This window comes from Euprymna scolopes, chromosome 8 (assembly GCF_053919585.1).
Source record: "Euprymna scolopes isolate OS-2025 chromosome 8, ASM5391958v1, whole genome shotgun sequence".
Taxonomy (NCBI): Eukaryota; Metazoa; Mollusca; class Cephalopoda; order Sepiida; family Sepiolidae; genus Euprymna; species Euprymna scolopes.
Window position 1 is genome coordinate 163,828,738 of NC_136489.1, and position 20,662 is coordinate 163,849,399.

Below are 20,662 nucleotides of genomic sequence, written 5' to 3' on the forward strand. Positions count from 1 at the left end.
TCTAGAGTAATCTATCTATTATATCTATAAAAGTGAGAATGCGTGTGTGTGTGAGAGAGAGCGACACAGAACAATTCTCAACCTATATATTCAACAAATTTTTTATGTACAGATCTGAAATATCACATTTGTATAGAAGTAGAAATCTTGATACCTACTCTGATACCTAATAAAAGAAAGGACACTCTTTAGGGCGGATTTTGATTATAACAAGTCACTAATTAGAAATTATAATAAACATTCTAATAATTTAAGAATTTTACCAAAATAAAATTGCATGGTAATCACCCAATTTCTGCCACAAAATTTTGATTGGCAGAACTCATAAACATAAAATATATATTTTCTAATTTCATCTTTTTTTTTTCTTTTTACATAATCTGGTTTGATGTTTTCCCAAATATTCAAATCACTATATTTTGCTGCTTAATATCAAATACAGCAACTGAGTTATTTTTATGCATCAAACAATTACATTTTCTCATTCATCCAAACTAATCACTGAACATCAATTTCATATTTTCTTCACTAAAATATTACTGTGCTTGATGTCATCAAGTGGAGCGGATCATTTTTTTTTCATTTGTTCACACATTTTTCCAATTTATATATATTTTAAAGATTCTTAGCCTATGTCATTGCATACCAATCTGTTTATTAAAAGTTAAGGTTCACTGTAAACACATATGTTACACCAAAATAAAAACGCTTCAGATAATGTCTTGATATTCAATTCAGTTTCTCACATGACATCTTATGAAGTTAGTAGAAATGTTACAGACTTTTGAATCTCAAACACTTTCAATACTGTGCACTGATATTTTCTTTTTTGCAATATAAGCACATTCATGATTTTTTTTACAAACGTTAAAAACTTTCACATTGTGTAGCAATATACTGAAACAATTATAAAAATATTTGTTTTTATTTTGAATGATGCAGGGCATCTGAAGAGAGATTTTTCTAACAAAATGAAAGTATAATTTTTAGCAATAGGTATCTAGGAAAAGGCCACTACATATGTTATAAGTTCCAAATTTCCACAACCTGGCCAATACTGGTACATGCTAGCAAATTTAGATTTGCAATTACAAAATATGATTCTAATTTTTTCCTTTGCTCTTTATTCTAACACTACACTAAGTTTACTGTGTTATTTCGCTACAGTTGATATTGTGTAGAACAATAAGAAAATCATAGTGAACAATGCATTCAACAAAATTTCACACACATTTCTAGATACCTATATCTAATAAGTTCAAAAGAAAGGACACACTTAGGGAGGTATTTTGGTGGTCAAGTCACTAAAAAGAGATTAGCTGGTTTCCCGGCATAGCCCAGGATATAATAAAGATTGACTGAAATACATGTTCTAGCTGGTTTCTAGGCGTTGCCAGGGATGTAATATAGACACATTATGTTGTATATTACCTGTTCTCTTCTCCCTAAGGTAAAACAATTTCATATACATGCTGTAAATTACCTATGCTAGGGATAAAACATGAACAATATCAGTCCTAGGGTAGATAAAACAAATAATACATAGAGATGAAAGATTCCTCTCCCCTAAGAATAAAACATATGTTCAATATCTGCTTTTGTTTTTTCATTGTTTATACGGTCCCGAGCAACGCCGGGTAGCCCTGCTAGTCTATATATATAAAAGGCAAAAATCGGTGTGTATGTATGTATGTATGTATGTATGTTTGTTTGTAACGCTAAAACTTTTGAAAGACGGAACCAGAGTTGACAAATTTGGTATCATATTGCACCTTGATCACCCGGATGACAAATATCGAAATTTCACGTCAAACGGACCAGTAGAAAGGGGTCAACTGATCGTTTTTCTCCTAGGGGGGCCCCCCAAAAAACCTGTCATTTTAACGTTATTCAATACGTGTCACGTGACGTGACGTCAGCTCAAACTTTTGACAGACCCAACCAAAGTTGACAAATTATGTATCATATTGAACCTTGATCACCCGCATGACAAATATCGAAATTCCACACCAAACGGACCATTAAAAGGGGGTGAACTGATCATTTCTCTCCTAGGGGGGCCCCCAAAAAAACCTGTCATTTTAATGTTAATATTACATAATCCAAAAACGCTTAGTCATGTCACGTGACGTGACGTCAACATCCAGTAATGGCGAACAAATGTAAACAAACACTTTGTTTTACCGATACTTTTGTAATTTCTCTTCTGCTTTGTTCTAGAGATTATTAAACTCCATGACAATGTCTCCAACGTATTTAACTGGTTAAAAATAGTATTTATACAAGAGTTTTAACGAAAAATATCAGGAAAAAATGTACAGGAATAAAAAAAAATTCAGCTTTCAAAATATTCGTCGATAAAAAAACCGATCTTTATATTTACGCTAGCCATTTTGTATATTACCACGTGACCTGCTATCTCTTAAACTGGAGGGGGGGATCCACTTGAATCCAACAAAACCAGTAATTTTTTTTTTCTATTATATATACAGCATTTTCTATAAAATTAAGTGTAGACTTTATAATTAAAACAAAAAATGTTATTCATACTAAAAAAAAAAAACGCTTAGTCATGTCACGTGACGTGACGTCAACATCCACTAATGGCGAACAATTGTACCTATTTACTATGCCTCCCCACGGGACAGAGTTAGACACCAGGGTCGTTTTTTAACGTGGAGAAAAGGTACAAAAATAAAAATTGTCTCAGTCGTGGAGGATTTCTCCTCCACCGAAAGAGAACAAGAAATAGAAGTGCAGCATCTGAAGAACAGATACTACACTTTGATCTTGACCAAAAGGCCAAGAATGCGAACAATTGTAAATAACAACTTTTTTCACAAAACCAACACCGTCTTTCTTTTTTTTCTCTCTCTTTCTCTCTCTCACCCACTTACTCTTCCCTCTCTCTCACCCTCTTTCTCTTGACGTCACACCACTGTTAAACTGTGGGGGGGGGGGAACACATTCCCAGGCATTATCTCCTATAGATGCACATTTTATTAGAAATTCAGCTTTCAAAATATTAGACGATAATAAAAATATAAAACCAACACCCTCTTTCTCTTTTCTCTCTCTCTCACCAACTTACTCTTCTCTCTCTCTCACCCTCTTTCTCTTGACCTCCTACTACTGTTAAACTGTGTGTGTGTGGGGGGGGAAGAGGCAGCTTGAAAACCAACAAAAACAGTGCACAGTTTCCCAAGCATTTGGGGTGGGAAGGGGGGGAAGAAGCCGAGCGCACAGTTTCGTGTGAGAGAGAGAGAACAATTCTCAACCTATATACTCAACAAATTTTTTATCTACAGATTTGAAAGTTTGTATATAGGGTATTCAGACATATGGAAATATATCTAGCATAATCTATCTATTATATCTATAAAAGTGAAAATGTGTGTGTGTGTGAGGTAGCCAGAGAGAGAGAGAGAGAGAGAGAGAGAGAGAGAGAGAGAGAGAGAGAGAGAGAGAGAGAGAGACAACAATTCTCAACCTATATATTCAATACATTTTTTATCTACAGATTTGAAAATTTGTATATAGGGTATTCAGACATATGGAAATATATCTAGCATAATCTATCTATTATATCTATAAAAGTGAAAATGTGTGTGTGTGTGTGTGTGCGTAAGAGAGAGAGAGAACAATTCTCAACCTATATACTCAACGTATTTTTATCTACGGATTTTAAACTTTGTATATAGGGTATTCAGACATATAGAAATATATCTAGCATAATCTATACATTATATCTATAAAAGTGAGAATGTGAGTGTGTGAGAGAGAGAGAACAATTCTCAACCTATATATTCAACAAATTTTTTACCTACAGATTTGAAAATTTGTATATTGGGTATTCAGACATATGGAAATATATCTAGCATAATCGATCTATTATATCTATAAAAGTCAGAATGTTTGCGTGTGGTTGTGTGTGTAAGGTTGCGAGAGAGAGAGAGAGAGAACAATTCTCAACCTATCTATTCAATAAATTTGTTATCTACAGATTTGACCATTTGTATATAGGGTATTCAGACATATGGAAATATATCCAGCATAATCTATCTATTATATCCATAAAAGTGAGAATGTGTGCGTGAGAGAGAGAGAGAGAGAGAGAGAGAGAGAGTAAGTACAATTCTCACCCTATATATTCAACATATTTTTTATCTACCGATTAGAAAATTTGTATATAGGGTATTCAGACATATGGAAATATATCTAGCATAATCTATCTATTATATCTAGAAAAGTGAGAATGTGTGTGAAAGAGAGAGAGAGAAGAGAGAGAGAGAGAACAATTCTCAACCTATATATTCAACTAATTTTTATGTACAGATCTGAAAATTTGTATACAGGGTATTCAGACATATGGAAATATATCTAGCATAATCTATTATATCTATAAAAGGTAGAATGTGTGTGTGTGTGTGAGTGAGTGAGTGAGTGAGTGAGAGAGAGAGAGAGAGAGAACAATTCTCAACCTATATACTCAACAAATTTTGTATCTACAGATTTGATAATTTGTATATAGGGTATTCAGACATAAGGAAATATATCTAGCATAATCTATCTATTATATCTATAAAAGTGAGAATGTGTGTGAAAGAGAGAGAGAGAGAACAATTCTCAACCTATATATTCAACAAATTCTATCTTTACAGATTTGAAAATTTGTATATAGGGTATTCAGACATTTGGAAATATATCTAGCATAATCTATTATATCTATAAAATTGAGAATGTGTGTGTGAGAGAGAGAGAAAGAACAATTCTCAACCTATATACTCAACAAATTTTTTATCTACAGATTTAAAAATTTGTATATAGGGTATTCAGACATATAGAAATATATCTAGCATAACCTATCTATTATATCTATAAAATGACCATGTGTGTGTGTGTGTGAGAGAGAGAGAGAGAGTCAGAGAGAGAGAGAGAACAATTTTCAGCTTGTGTGTGTGTGAGAAAGAGAGAGAGAGAAAGAGAGGAAGGAAAATTCTCACCCTATATATTCAACAAATTTTTTATCTACATATTAGAAAATTTGGATATAGGGTATTCAGACGTATGGAAATATATCTAGCATAATCTATCTATTATATCTATAAAAGTGAGAATGTGTGTGTGAGAGAGAGAGAAAGAGAGAGAGAGAGAACAATTCTCAACCTATATATTCAACTAATTTTTTATCTACAGATTTGAAAATGTGTATATTGGGTATTCAGACATATGTAAATATATCTGGCATAATCTATGTATTATATCTATAAAAGTGTGAATGTGAGTGATGGAAAGAGCAAAAAATTCTCAACCTATATAACCTATAAAAGTGAGAATATGTGTGAGAGAGAGAGAGAGAGAGAGAACAATTCTCAACCTATATATTCCACACATTTTTGGGCACAGATTTGGAAATTTGTATATAGGGTAGGCAGACATATAGAAATATATCTAGCATAATCTATCTATTATATCTATAAAAGTGAGAACTTGTGTGTGTGTGTGTGTGAGAGAGAGAGAGAACAATTCTTAACCTACATACTCAACAAATTTTTTACCTACAGTTTAGAAAATTTGTATATAGGGTATTCAGACATATGGAAATATATCTAGCATAATCTATCTATTATAACTACAAAAGTTAGTATGTGTGTGTGAGAGAGAGAGAGAGAACAATTCTAAACCTATATATTCAACAAATTTTTTATCTACAGATTTGAAACTTTGTATATAGGGTATTCAGACATATGGAAATATATCTAGCATAATCTATCTATTTTATCTATAAAAGTGAGAATGCGTGTGTGTGAGATAGCGAGAGAGAGAGAGAGAAAAAGAGAGAGATAAAAATTCTCAACCTATACATTCAACAAATTTTTTATCCACAGATTTGAACATTTGTATATAGGGTGTTCAGACATATAGAAATATATCTAGCATAATCTATCTATTATATGTATAAAAGTGAGAATGTGTGTGTGTGTGAGAGAGAGGACAATTGTCAACCTATGTATACAACAAATTTTTTATCTACAGATTTCAAAATTTGTATATTGGGCATTCAGACATATTTCAATATATCTGGCATAATCTGTCTATTATATCTATAAAAGTGAGAATGTGTGTGATAGAGAGAGAGAGAACAATTCTCAACCTATATACTCAACAAATTTTTTATCTACAGATTTGAAAATTTGTATATAGGGTATTCAGACATATGGAAATATATCTAGCATAATCTATTATATCTATAAAAGTGAGAATGTGTGTGTGTGTGTGTGTGAGAGAGAGAGAGAGAGAGAGAACAATTCTCAACCCATATACTCAACAAATTCTTTTATCTACAGATTTTAAAATTTGTATATAGAGTATTCATACAAATAGAAATATATCTAGGATAATCTTTCTATTATATCTATAAAAGTGAGAATGTGTGTGTGTGTGAGCGAGAGAGAGAGAGAGAGAACAGTTCTCAACCTATACATTCAACAAATTTTTATATATAGGGTATTCAGAAATATCGAAATATATCTAGCATAATCTATTATATCTTTAAAAGTTAGAATGTGTGTGTGTGAGAGATAGAGAGAACAATTCTCAACCTATGCACTCTACAAATTTTTTATCTACAAATTAGAAAATTTGTATATAGGGTATTCACACATATGGAAATATATCTAGCATAATCTATCTATTATATCTATAAAAGTTAGAATGTGTGTGTGAGGTAGCCAGAGAGAGAGAGAGAGAGAGAGAGAGAGAGTAAGAACAATTTTCAACCTATATATTCAACAAATATTTGATCTACAGATTAGAAAATTTGTATATAGGGTATTCAGACATATGGAAATATATCTAGCATAATCTATCTATTATATCTCTAAAATTGAGAATGTGTGTGTGAGAGAGAGAGAGAGAGAACAATTTTCAACCTATATACTCAACAAATTTTTTTATCTACAGATTTGAAAATTTGTATATAGGGTATTCAGACATATGGAAATATATCTAGAGTAATCTATCTATTATATCTATAAAAGTGAGAATGCGTGTGTGTGTGAGAGAGAGCGACACAGAACAATTCTCAACCTATATATTCAACAAATTTTTTATGTACAGATCTGAAATATCACATTTGTATAGAAGTAGAAATCTTGATACCTACTCTGATACCTAATAAAAGAAAGGACACTCTTTAGGGCGGATTTTGATTATAACAAGTCACTAATTAGAAATTATAATAAACATTCTAATAATTTAAGAATTTTACCAAAATAAAATTGCATGGTAATCACCCAATTTCTGCCACAAAATTTTGATTGGCAGAACTCATAAACATAAAATATATATTTTCTAATTTCATCTTTTTTTTTTCTTTTTACATAATCTGGTTTGATGTTTTCCCAAATATTCAAATCACTATATTTTGCTGCTTAATATCAAATACAGCAACTGAGTTATTTTTATGCATCAAACAATTACATTTTCTCATTCATCCAAACTAATCACTGAACATCAATTTCATATTTTCTTCACTAAAATATTACTGTGCTTGATGTCATCAAGTGGAGCGGATCATTTTTTTTTCATTTGTTCACACATTTTTCCAATTTATATATATTTTAAAGATTCTTAGCCTATGTCATTGCATACCAATCTGTTTATTAAAAGTTAAGGTTCACTGTAAACACATATGTTACACCAAAATAAAAACGCTTCAGATAATGTCTTGATATTCAATTCAGTTTCTCACATGACATCTTATGAAGTTAGTAGAAATGTTACAGACTTTTGAATCTCAAACACTTTCAATACTGTGCACTGATATTTTCTTTTTTGCAATATAAGCACATTCATGATTTTTTTTACAAACGTTAAAAACTTTCACATTGTGTAGCAATATACTGAAACAATTATAAAAATATTTGTTTTTATTTTGAATGATGCAGGGCATCTGAAGAGAGATTTTTCTAACAAAATGAAAGTATAATTTTTAGCAATAGGTATCTAGGAAAAGGCCACTACATATGTTATAAGTTCCAAATTTCCACAACCTGGCCAATACTGGTACATGCTAGCAAATTTAGATTTGCAATTACAAAATATGATTCTAATTTTTTCCTTTGCTCTTTATTCTAACACTACACTAAGTTTACTGTGTTATTTCGCTACAGTTGATATTGTGTAGAACAATAAGAAAATCATAGTGAACAATGCATTCAACAAAATTTCACACACATTTCTAGATACCTATATCTAATAAGTTCAAAAGAAAGGACACACTTAGGGAGGTATTTTGGTGGTCAAGTCACTAAAAAGAGATTAGCTGGTTTCCCGGCATAGCCCAGGATATAATAAAGATTGACTGAAATACATGTTCTAGCTGGTTTCTAGGCGTTGCCAGGGATGTAATATAGACACATTATGTTGTATATTACCTGTTCTCTTCTCCCTAAGGTAAAACAATTTCATATACATGCTGTAAATTACCTATGCTAGGGATAAAACATGAACAATATCAGTCCTAGGGTAGATAAAACAAATAATACATAGAGATGAAAGATTCCTCTCCCCTAAGAATCAAACATATGTTCAATATCTGCTTTTGTTTTTTCATTGTTTATACGGTCCCGAGCAACGCCGGGTAGCCCTGCTAGTCTATATATATAAAAGCCAAACGTCTGTGTGTATGTATGTTTGTTTGTAACGCTAAAACTTTTGAAAGACGGAACCAAACTTGACAAATTTGGTATCATATCGAAGCCCCATCACCCGGATGACAAATATCGAAATTTCACGTCAAACGGACCACTAGAAGTTGGTCAACTGATCAGTTATCTTCGAGCGGGGGCCCAAAAAAAACCTGTCATTATCTATATATATAAAAGACAAATGTTTGTTTGTAACGCTAAAACTTGAGATGAAAGATTCCTCTTCCCTAAGAATAAAACATATGTTCAATATCTGCTTTTGTTTTTTCATTGTTTATACGGTCCCGAGCAACGCCGGGTAGCCCTGCTAGTCTATATATATAAAAGCCAAACGTCTGTGTGTATGTATGTATGTTTGTTTGTAACGCTAAAACTTTTGAAAGACGGAACCAAACTTGACAAATTTGGTATCATATCGAAGCCCCATCACCCGGATGACAAATATCGAAATTTCACGTCAAACGGACCACTAGAAGTTGGTCAACTGATCAGTTATCTTCGAGGGGGGCCCCCAAAAAACCTGTCATTATCTATATATATAAAAGACAAATGTTTGTTTGTAACGCTAAAACTTGAGATGAAAGATTCCTCTCCCCTAAGAATAAAACATATGTTCAATATCTGCTTTTGTTTTTTCATTGTTTATACGGACCAAGCAACGCCGGGTAGCCCTGCTAGTATATATATATATAAAAGTGAACAAAAAATCGTATTACCTTCTTTCCTCTTCAATTCATGAGAGATGAAATATCAAAAACACATTCTCTTAAAAGTCCATCTTAAATGCAGATGATTGGAGAGAAAAAAATTTAAGGGTGCAATAAAAAAAAACAATTTATCAGTTTATTTTTCTTACTCTGACTTTCACATGTTCAGTTTTGTTTCCCATCCATCCATCCATAGCCTGGAGCCCTTGGAGGGGCATAGGCCATCCATATCTTTCTATATACTTTTGTAACGAGGAGTTCTTTTTTTAGGTGTAAGGGTGCTAGCCCCTGCCCAACCTTTCCAGAAGGTACATACAGTGCCTAGCCTCCCCAAATGGTCACCCGTCCGGTACTGGCCAGGCTCAACATTGCTTAACTTCGGTGATCTGGCGAGAACCAGTGTGTCAATGTGATTGTGCCGTACTTTGTTTCGCAGACCAAATCCAATTTCTTGAAAAATTCTTTAAAACGACAAGTCTATTATTTTCCATCTTCAACTATTCTTTTTGTTTCTTTTAATTTTATCCAAAGGTGTTTAATAACTCGAACAGCCAATCTATATAAAGTGAGAGAGTGTGTGTGTGTATGAGAGAGGACACGTCTTAACCTATATACTCAACTAATTTTTGATCTACAAACTTGGAATTTAGTATATAGAGTATTCAGGCCTGGAAAACTTTATAATTGATCTTCATTCGAGAACAAGGGCTGCTAAGGAGTCAAAATTGAAAAAGTGGTACGTGGGGAGTCATTGAATTTTTATCTGTTTGTTCGCGCCTGCCTGCCTACTACCACTATTTTTTTTTTGCTTATCCCTCCCCCCCTCTCCAGACACCCGGGCAACGCCGGGCACCCAGACTAGTACACAGTAATTCATAAATATTTTTTATTGCTTATTGATCTGATATTTATATTATTTGTATTTTCTCAGGGTGATTTCACACGAACTGGAGAAAGAAAATTTTCAGGAATGATGAAAGATGGTGTGAATTCTGCTAACAGGTAGGATGATGTTTTCTGTTTTTTTTTTAACTCTTTGTAGTAGGTATGTTGTATGGAGGCTGGAACGAGGCGAGATACTTTGATATTTATATAACGCGTAAGCAAGTAACCAGGTATGAACATATGAAATCCAAATTCAGTTTGATATAAAAAAATATATAAAAAAATGAGAAATGCTTTAAAAAAACAAACTTTGTCTTAATGTTCTTGCAGGTGTTAAACTGATTTATGGGAAAGGTTTTAGAACCAAACACTAAGAAAAAAAAAAGCAATATATATATATATATATATATATATATATATATATATATGGAATTAAGTATTTCGCTTATATATATATATATATTATTATTATTATTTTTTTTAAAAGAGTAATAAAAATAAATTAAAATATTATATACATCCAAATAAAATATGGGCAATTTTCTAAGTAAAACGAACTTGGGGGCAAAGACGCTATTTAACCGTATTTATCGTTAAAAATCAACAAGAAATCTCTCTCTCTCTCTCTATATATATATATATACATATATATATATATATATATACTTAATTTACTCACATAAAATTAATATACGAAAGTATAGATTTATGCGTAAACTTTAAGTATTTACTTCAAAAGTGCTCAATACGTAGGTAGAGCTAGTTAGTAATTTATAAAATATATATGGCGATTAAGCTACGCTGAATATTCAGCGTTTCATCCACTCTAGGATTCCTCAGGCTCATGCGCGAATTCTGTGGTTGTTTGTCGTTTTTATATGCGCATCTTCTATTGAGATTTTAGTTAGCCAATCAGCTTTCTAGTATCCACCGCGCCCTTCCTATCAGCCAATGAGCATGTATTTATCAGACAAAGGTCTATTTGACCTCTGGTTGAACTGTTCCTTTGTGTGTGCTCTATTTAGCCTGGATATCTAGTTTCTTGCTCTTTTTTAAATCTAGGCTAGTGTTTTTTATTTTTTTTATTTTATTAATGTTAGTTTATATATAAATATATATATGTGTACACACATATATGCATATACATACATATATGTGTGATCGTTTATGTATATTCATGTTTATTTAATTTATTTATTTGTTTATTTTCTATTGTTTTTGTTAGTTTTAAAACTATTTTATATCGCTATCCTAGAGTAAATTTTATCTTGTGAACACAGTTGTTTGCTATTTCTCTTCTACAGTTTAATAGATGTTGGGGTTCTTTAAAGTACAGGATAGCAAATTTTTCATGAAGGCATAATCTACATGGGTCGTCTAGGTCTCTACATGTGGTAACTTGTCTTATTATTTTCCATTCGATTACCGGCGAATGTCCGCTTTCCTTGAGCCTGATAGTCGAATGGAAAATAATAAGACAAGCTACCACGTGTAGGGACCTAGACGTCGCATCCCCATTATGTTACCTAGCATCTTCTCTGTTCTTCTGATGAGAAGCATTAGGCTTCGAAATGCCTTGGTATAAAGAGTCTCCTCTATCCCCAACTAAATGTTTGTATACCCTTATTGAATAAATGAACCATTGTATATTTACCAATGTATAGTTTTTGTGACTTCATTTTCTATTCTTATTTTCTTTAAAAAAATTAACAGGATATATATATATATATATATATATCTATATATCTATAAAAGTGAACGTGTCTGTCTGTGTGTCTGTCTGTGTGTCTGTCTGTCTGTGTACATTTCCCTACGCAACAACTCTGTCAATTTTTAGTCTATAGACTCGAAATTTGAAATACCGGGTACTGAGATATGGGAAAATCGATGTGACGGGTGTCAGCCAGAAATTTGGCTGTTAAGGGGTCAAATTTCAACGATTTGACCTTTAAGAACTCTACCAAACTCCTCCGACAATTTTGGGTCTAGACACTTGAAATTTTAGATATAGGTTCCTTGAACCTGGATCTAACTTAATAAAGTGATTTGAGCCCGAAACTATAAATTTTAAGGGGTCATAATAGGGGTCAAAGTTTTAAAAAATTGACCATTTGTTTTTTTGTTTTTTTGCTTTTTTTGCACAGCATACACCTCCAAACACCCGAGCAACGCCGGGCACCCCTGCTAGTATATATATATATATATATATATATATATATATATATATATATATATATATATATATATATATATATCCAATGCAAAGTAAACATCTGAAGAGTATGTACTAAATATGCATCAATAACATAATTTTGCAGACTTGTTAGTCGCAATACGAAACAATATTGTAATGGCTGCCTTTTGAAAAATAATAAAGAATTAATAAAACATGTAAAAAAGACTTTAAGAAGATTTAAAAACATATTTGATTTTTAAAAAGGAGACACAAATTAAGTGGATTGTCCTTAATTCGCGGAGTTTTGTTCTCATCAGAACGTAGGAATTAGGAGAAATTGAAAAGCTTGGTATATTGGGATGGTATTCAGTATATAATGTAGACATACTTATTATAAAATCCAATAATAAACTATTCTTCAAATTTGGCTTGATATAAGCAAAGGGTAGGTAACTCCCTCAAAATGCTTAGGGAGCGCAAAAAAAAAAAAAAAATACCAGACAATCGCTAATAAAAAAAAAAATCAACAGTCTATACTCCTATAAATTCGTTTTTCTTTTGTGTGTATTGATATTCATATTAAAAACCCTCTTTTCTATTCATTTAAAAAGAAAATACAATTTTCTTATATATGGGTTGTGGAATTGCATTCACTAACAAAAGATCTAGCTAATTTGCATATACTTTTAAGCATTCATTTAAATGAATCCCCTATTATTTTTTTCGGTTTTCTTTTGGGATGATCATCTTTAGTTAACTATTACGTGTAATTATATTCATTCAGATATTCCTCATGATTTATACTTGCGTAATATTTGCGTGAAAAGTTTAAAGTAAACACAAAATTGTTTCCATATATGTTTATGTATACGTATATATTTTTGTTTAATCTGTCTGTGTGTACATTTCTCTACGCAATAACTCTAGCAATTTTCAGTCTACAGACTCGAAATTTGACATACAGGGTACTGAGATTTAGGAAAACTTTTGTGATCAGTTTTCGGCCAGAAATTTGGCTGTTAAGGAGGCAAAGTTAAAACGATTGACCTTTGAGAACTCTACCAAACACCTCCGCCAATTTTGGGTCTAAACACTTGGAACTTTAGATATAGGTTTCTTAGACATGGATCTAACTTAATAACTTGATTTGAGCCCAAAACTATAAATGTTAAGGAGTCATAATAGGGATCAAAGTTAAAAAAATTGACCGCTTTTTTTTTTTTTTTTTTTTGCTCAACACCCGGGAAACGCCGGACTGAAATGCTAGTCTTATATATACCAGATAAAAAAAAAATACAGCGGAAATAAGATTTCATAACTATTTGTTGAAATAAAAAATAAGTCAAAAGAAAAATTGAAGATTAAGAAATCAGAAGAAAAAAAAATGTTTTTTTTCTGTGTTCTCTTAAAGTACGGATCGCCATTATGAAAGAAAGTAACATTATTTCGAGTGTTTTGGTATTTACTTATAGAACGATGTAAATAAAACCTTTTCATTTGTCTGTTTCGATAAAAAAGGTGGATAATTAAGGAAAAAATGTAAGGAAATGTTGTTAATGGTTCTGGCTTTGTTTTCTGTTTAATTTGATAAAAATAAATGACCGCAAATCTTTTTTATAAATTTAATATCAAGAGAAAACGTTCGCTTTGAAAGTGAATAGGATTGTATGAGTTAAAACGTTTTCAATACAAATTTAAAACAGTTATTTTATCTTTAACCCCCCCCTCTCTCTCTCTCATATATATATATATATATATATATATATATATATATATATATATATATATATATAATCTTTATAGTTCATCTATCTATATATGTATGTATGTGCGTATATATATATATATATATATATATATATATATATATATATATATATATATATGTATGTGTATATATACGAGGGGCGTGCAATAAGTAATGCCCCTGACCCACTTCCAGTTGTCTGATCTAGCTGAAATTTTGAATGTGCAATGATTTATATCTCTACGGGTTATGTGGCAAATGACAGCTCTGAACTAATTGTGGTTTCTGTTTTACAACTGCTTAAACTGATTCAGGTGTGAAATGGAGCCTGTTGAATGTCGAGCAGTGATTCGGTTTTTGTATTTGAAAGGACGCACATCACAGGAGACTTTTGATGAAATGAAAGAAACTTATGATGATAATGCCCCATCATATGACCTTGTAAAACGCTGGCATCGTGAATTCAAACATGGCCGGAAGCCTGTGGAAACAGCTCCCAGACCTGGTCGCCTCCCCCTTCTGCCATTGATGAGGCATCTGTCCGTCAAGTTGAGGCTGCCATTTTGGAAGATCGGCGCATTACTATTCGCCAAATAGCCCAAGATGTCAAGATTAGTACAGGGTCTGTGGAAACTATCATTCATGGTCATTTGCGTATGCAAAAGGTGTCTGCCAGATGGATTCCCAGGTTGCTCATACCATTCCAGAAGCGAGAACGCGTCGAGTGCTCGAGGATGAATTTGGAGATGTGCCAAGAAGATGAGTCAAAGTTTTCAAAAAGACTGATTACACAGGATGAAACTTTATGCCAAATATCGAGTCTGTAGACTGAAAATTGACAGAGTTATTTGGTAGGGAAATTTACACACAGAGAGAATTTCACTTTTATAGATATATATCTTTCTCTTCCTATCTTTTCTTTCTTTTCTCTTTTTTTCTCTGTTTCTTTCCCTATGTTTTTTCTTTTCTTTTCTTTTTCTTTTCTTTTATTTTTTTCTATTTCGATACACATCTTAATCGCCACCCTTCACCCGTCTTATTCACATATATAAAGCAAACTAGGAATTGATATCAAGTTTGTTCTTGGTGAAATGGAAATGGATTTCAAAATAAGTTCTAATGTAATTACACAAATGCATTCTTTATTATTTTTGAAGATAAGAATAGACACTCGTAAACGAAGGAACGTTCTTAAGATACAAGTTTGGAGAAAAAGATTACCTAAATCTATTCCAAATGTTTAAATAAGTTTGTGTGAGATGAACTATTAGAAAGGATATAATTATTAAATGTCTATTAAATCTAATAGAAAAGCAATGCTAAAATATAGGAAAAACGTTGATTTCTGATATCAGTAAATTACTCGAATTTCTCTACTGGATGGAACGATAAATTTGTCGCCCCAAAAAGACGACATGATTCCATTTCCGTTTGATGAAAACCGGTGTTCTTTTTTTTTTCCAGCCTATCTACTAGTTGTCAAGTTGTGTACAAATCCCAAAAGCGATAGTAGCCTTCTATCATGTCTGAAAGTGACACATGCTGAACGAGCGAAATCGGAGATGCGCCGCTGTACAACTCCTGCTCTCTACCGATCTAAGTAATAGACCATTGTCAGCACCTTCAAAATGCAAATCTGGACGGTTCGCTGTTTGAGAGTGTGCCTATGGTGATAAAAAGTTTCCGGCCATGGTTATGGTCTTTGGTGTGGGTTCAAGTGAGGGCCCCATCATGACCCCATCACATCTTCGAAGTCGGCTGCTGGCAGACCCTGGGTGTGGCAGCAAGACTTGGCAGCGGCTCACAAGTCCAAATAGACCCAGGCTTTGCTTCAGAACGAGTGCTACGACTTTGTACCCTTCCTTTACTGGCCCTTCTTCCCCGATCTGAACCCGTTGGACTACTTTGTTTGGTCATACATCGAGAACATCACCAACACGACCTCCCACAACACCAAAGTCAACCTGATCGCCGGCATCCGACCGGCGCTTGCGGAAAAGTTCTGAAATCATATTGAGGTAGCGATTGAGGCTGAAGGCGGCTACACTGAATAGATGTCAGCTCTACTATATAATTTAGTTATCTGAATTGATTTTTTCAAAATAAGCTTTTAAAATGAAGCTGTAGTGTTTTCTTTAGGCCAACAATTTTATCGTTTATACCCCGTGAGAGTGTGTGTATATATATATATATATATATATATATATATATATATATATATATATATATATATATATATATATATATATATGAACAAATGATTAATAAAATATGTTGAAAGACATCTTGAAAAAGAGTTAAAAACATATTTAATTTTAAAAAAGGAAGCACAAGACAAGTGGATAGTCCTTAATCCACAGAGTTTCGAAGAAATACTCTGCTTCTCATCAGAGGGCAGGAATTAGCAAAATGCAGGATCGGATTTTGCATATAAAAGTATTTAATGAAACTACAAGTAAGTCAAAGATCTTACTTGGTTAAAAAAAGGGTGAGGTAAGGGGAACAGGAGGCAAAAGAAAAATAATAAAAAGATTTCACATGAATGGATAGTCCGGTGAAGGGTAAAAATCCAAAAATGGTAAAATCCAAACACGGTCGAATTTAAAATTTCAATCCACTGGGTAAATTCCAAATGGTCCAAAATCATCCAAAAGGTAGAGTTCCTTGGAAAAAGTGCAAATGGAATGAATTCCAAATCATTAAAAGAAAAGTACTAGAGATAATATTTGAAACACGTCTGTCAAGGCTGGATGAATCAAAAAAATTTTTATTTTTATATATATATATATATATATATATATATATATATATATATATAGGGAATAAATGAAAAAAAAAAATTACAAAATCCATGATGTTGACCATCTTATAATTTATTTCTTTAATTTGGTTGACACTTACAATTCTTGACAGTATGTTTCATAGAGCAAAATCAATCACTTAATTATTATATCAATCAGTGAATCTATTATGCCCTTAACTCATCAGAAGAAATAGCAACAATCAATCCGTCAAAAGGAAATAAAGTGCGACTTGACATGATTACAATCCGAAAATTGGAAGAGAAGCTGAAAAATACCTTTTAATATGTTTCCATTACGCCATTTTAATATATATATATATATATATATATATATATATGTTTGTGTGTGTGCGTATTGTAGTGGCAAAGGTTTAAATTAAGGCTAGTCAATCGAAAAGAGGGGATGGCCTTTGAAAATATTAGCGAAAAAAGCGACCCCTCCTTGTAGAAAAGTGTCCAGTTTAGGGTGAAAGAATTAATGTTTTTAGCCAATTTTTATATATTTGTTGTCCGAAGGGTCGAGCTTCAAAATGTTACTGATCTCGTGAAAATCCGTCACCTCTGTTGAAAGTTTTAGGAGACATACATACATACATACATACATACATACATACATACGTACATTTAAACAGGCAGGTGAGATTTATATTATAGACTAGCCTGAGTGCCCAGCGATGCCCAAGTGTGTGGAGATGTGTGTTGAGCAAAAAAAAAAAAATAAATAAATAAAAATTGGTAGTAGGCAAGCAGGCTCGAACCTGTACAGCGAAGGAGGAAAAGAACATAAAAAAAAAAAAAAGTGACGTCTTTGCTGTTATGTCCAGCGTCAAACCGGATGTGACCAAGGTTTAGAGGGGATGACTTTCGAAAATATCGTCGAAAAAAGCGACTCCCTCCCTGTAAAAAAGTGCCCTCTTGAGAGTGAAGGAATTAATGTTTTTAGCCAATTTTTCGATATTTCTCGTCCGAAAGGTCGAGTGTCAGGATGATACCGATCTCGTGAAAATCTGTCGCCTCTGTCGAAATTTTTAGGCAGACATACGAACATGCATACATACATTTAAACAGATAGGTGAAATTTATATTATAGATAATGGCTATAATGATTCTAGTGTTTATAATGGTTACAATGATTGTAATATTTATAATGATTATAATGACTATAATTATTATAGTGGTTATAATGGTTATTATAATTATAATGGTTAAAGCGGTTGTAATTGTAATGATTATTGTGAGACAAAAATCATAGTGAGAAATAATTACGAATACACGTATATTGAATGTTAACCGTTTTCTGTTATCTTACTTTCTCTTCCGTGTAACAGTCTCATCTTTTCAACTCATACAATACCCTATTCTTCAGACGGTCCTGGATGGAATACTGCTGCCATATCTGGGCAGGAGCTGCTAAAAACAGCCTATCCTGCCTTGACAGAGTACAAAATAGACTTCGTAGCTTAGTGGGGGATGCCCTTTTCTCTACCCTGCAACCTCTCTCCCACAGAAGAGACGTTGCGAGCCTATCCTTGTTTTATCGTTATTTCCATGGCAGGTGCTCGTCTGAACTCCAATCTCTGGTCCCCCCTCGCCAATCTTTCACAAAAAACACCCGTCTAGCTGAATCCACTGTTAAAAATTTTCCCCCACTCTTTATCTGTGCCTAAATCAAAAAACGCGGATTCCATGAACGAAGCTTCTTTCTTAGAACTGCACGCCTGTGAACTCTGTTCTGTCTGCCTGCTTCCCACCTGACTACAACTTGGATGTCTTCAAGTCCTACGTTAACAAACTCCTAATGAATCGTCCCCTTAAGTAAACAATTCATCAAATCTCCACACTAACGTAATGTACTTGCAATAACCCTTATCCCTGAGTGGCTACCGGGCCTTGATAAGCGGTGACCACCGTGTAAAAAAAAAAAAAAAATATGACCTTAAACTATATCCGATGGTGAGGCTCCAGCTTGCGGGCTTTGAAGAGTGTAGAACCACCCTTTAATTGCCATTGCTCCCAGGTCCACCATGACCCGGAATGGTAGTACCTGTTAGGGTCCCAACTATGGGTTAAATAGAAATTGACTTAAAAAAAAAAAATATTCTATTAAAAAAATTTATCTTCAAAATCACTGGAGTCGGCATTAAATAACCTGAAAAGGGTTGATATGCCGTAAAACAAAAACAAACAAACAAAGCTATCCCTCATCCTTTTCTCATTTATCAACACGCTAGAAGTAGTCTTTCTTCTCTTACTAAATACTTCAATCATTCCTGTTTAAACGTTGTTTGTTACTGAACACACCTGACAATCTTTTGCCGATATAATTGCCGGCAGATATTTATATCTTTTTTTTTTTTTTTTTTTTTTTTTACATAGGCATCACCACATTATCAAGGCCAAGAGGCCACTCAAGGATAAGGGTTAAAGAGTGTACAGTAGAAATTGGACATTATAGTAATCATTAGTAATGTAAATTTGGTAAAGTTGATAACTTATATGGAACGGCTCATCAAGAACTTATTTACGTTAGACTTGAAGACAACCATATTGTAGTCAGCCGGAAAGCAGGAAAACGGAAGACAATTCCATAGGCGTGCAGTTCTAAGACAAAAACCTTGTTCATGGAATCTACATTTATCGTAGGTGTTATCTGCATTTATGTGCAGTTGCATTTGGAAAATCGATGGTGTAACTTTGTCATTATGATCTGTATGGGTGCGATGTGCATACGTCCAGAAACGCTGCGCTACCAATAAACAGCAAAATCCCACTCCTTCGCTGTTGAACTCCCTACATGCTGAAAAGTTTTCTGCTCTAACAGTTTCTTCCCTTGGTCTTCCTGTTTTACTGACTGTATAAAAATGCTAAAGTGTAAATATTTTTTTATTCATTTATTTATTTATTTTTTTTTTTACTAGGGAGTCACCACTTATCAAGGCCCAAAGGCCACTTGAGGATCTAGGTTTATGTGAACAGACATTTCGATGCTCAACTCCTCACAGTCTTCTGTTGGAACGATCCCAAGTAGCTGCCCCCTTACATCCAAGTGGCAACACTGCACTTTTATTTCTATATATGAGAAACAAACATTTTCCTTAGCACAGAATCACAGATATAAGCCTACAAAGCCATGCAAAAAAAAGGACATAAAGCAAATATAAAAGCCGTGGGACTCAGAAGAATGATCCAATCATCATCAGTAATGTCTTCTTAGCCAACATGAAGGCCCAGTCTGAATCCTTTCTTATTCAGGTTACAAAATATAACAGACTAAGTGCAGGTATACGTATTATATGGATTCATCAGACTACTGTTCTTATCTTGATTGGGATTTTCACAACGTTTCGGTCGATATAACCTGCGACCTTCTTCAGGTGTATCTTGTCGAACTCGGGAATGTTTCTGTTGAACTCAGGAATTTGGACGAAATTTCGAGCAGATCTCTTTATTTACTTGATAGAGGTAGCGTGCTCTTGTTCTGTCAGCCATGACTGGATAGAGGTCCTAAGAAACAAAAACATTATCCTTAGGACAGAATCACAGATATAATAAGCAACAAAACCATGAAAAAAAAAAAAAGGACACAAAGCAAATATAAAAGGCGTGGGACTCAGAAGAAAGATCCAATCATCA

At 33.1% G+C, this 20,662-nt stretch overlaps 1 protein-coding gene and 1 pseudogene across 1 annotated transcript in view; one reads left to right on the forward strand and one right to left on the reverse strand.

Moving 5' to 3' along the window:
- The window catches only part of LOC145284012 (uncharacterized), a gene marked incomplete at its 3' end in the record, with an annotated part of 1,050,937 nt that overhangs the window by 646,137 nt on the left and 384,138 nt on the right, over positions 1–20,662 (forward strand). The window contains 1 exon segment of the mRNA XM_080133102.1: positions 10,350–10,420. Coding sequence (XP_079989228.1) covers positions 10,350–10,420 — 71 coding nt within the window.
- Positions 2,682–2,815, reverse strand: LOC145284255 (U2 spliceosomal RNA; annotated as a pseudogene).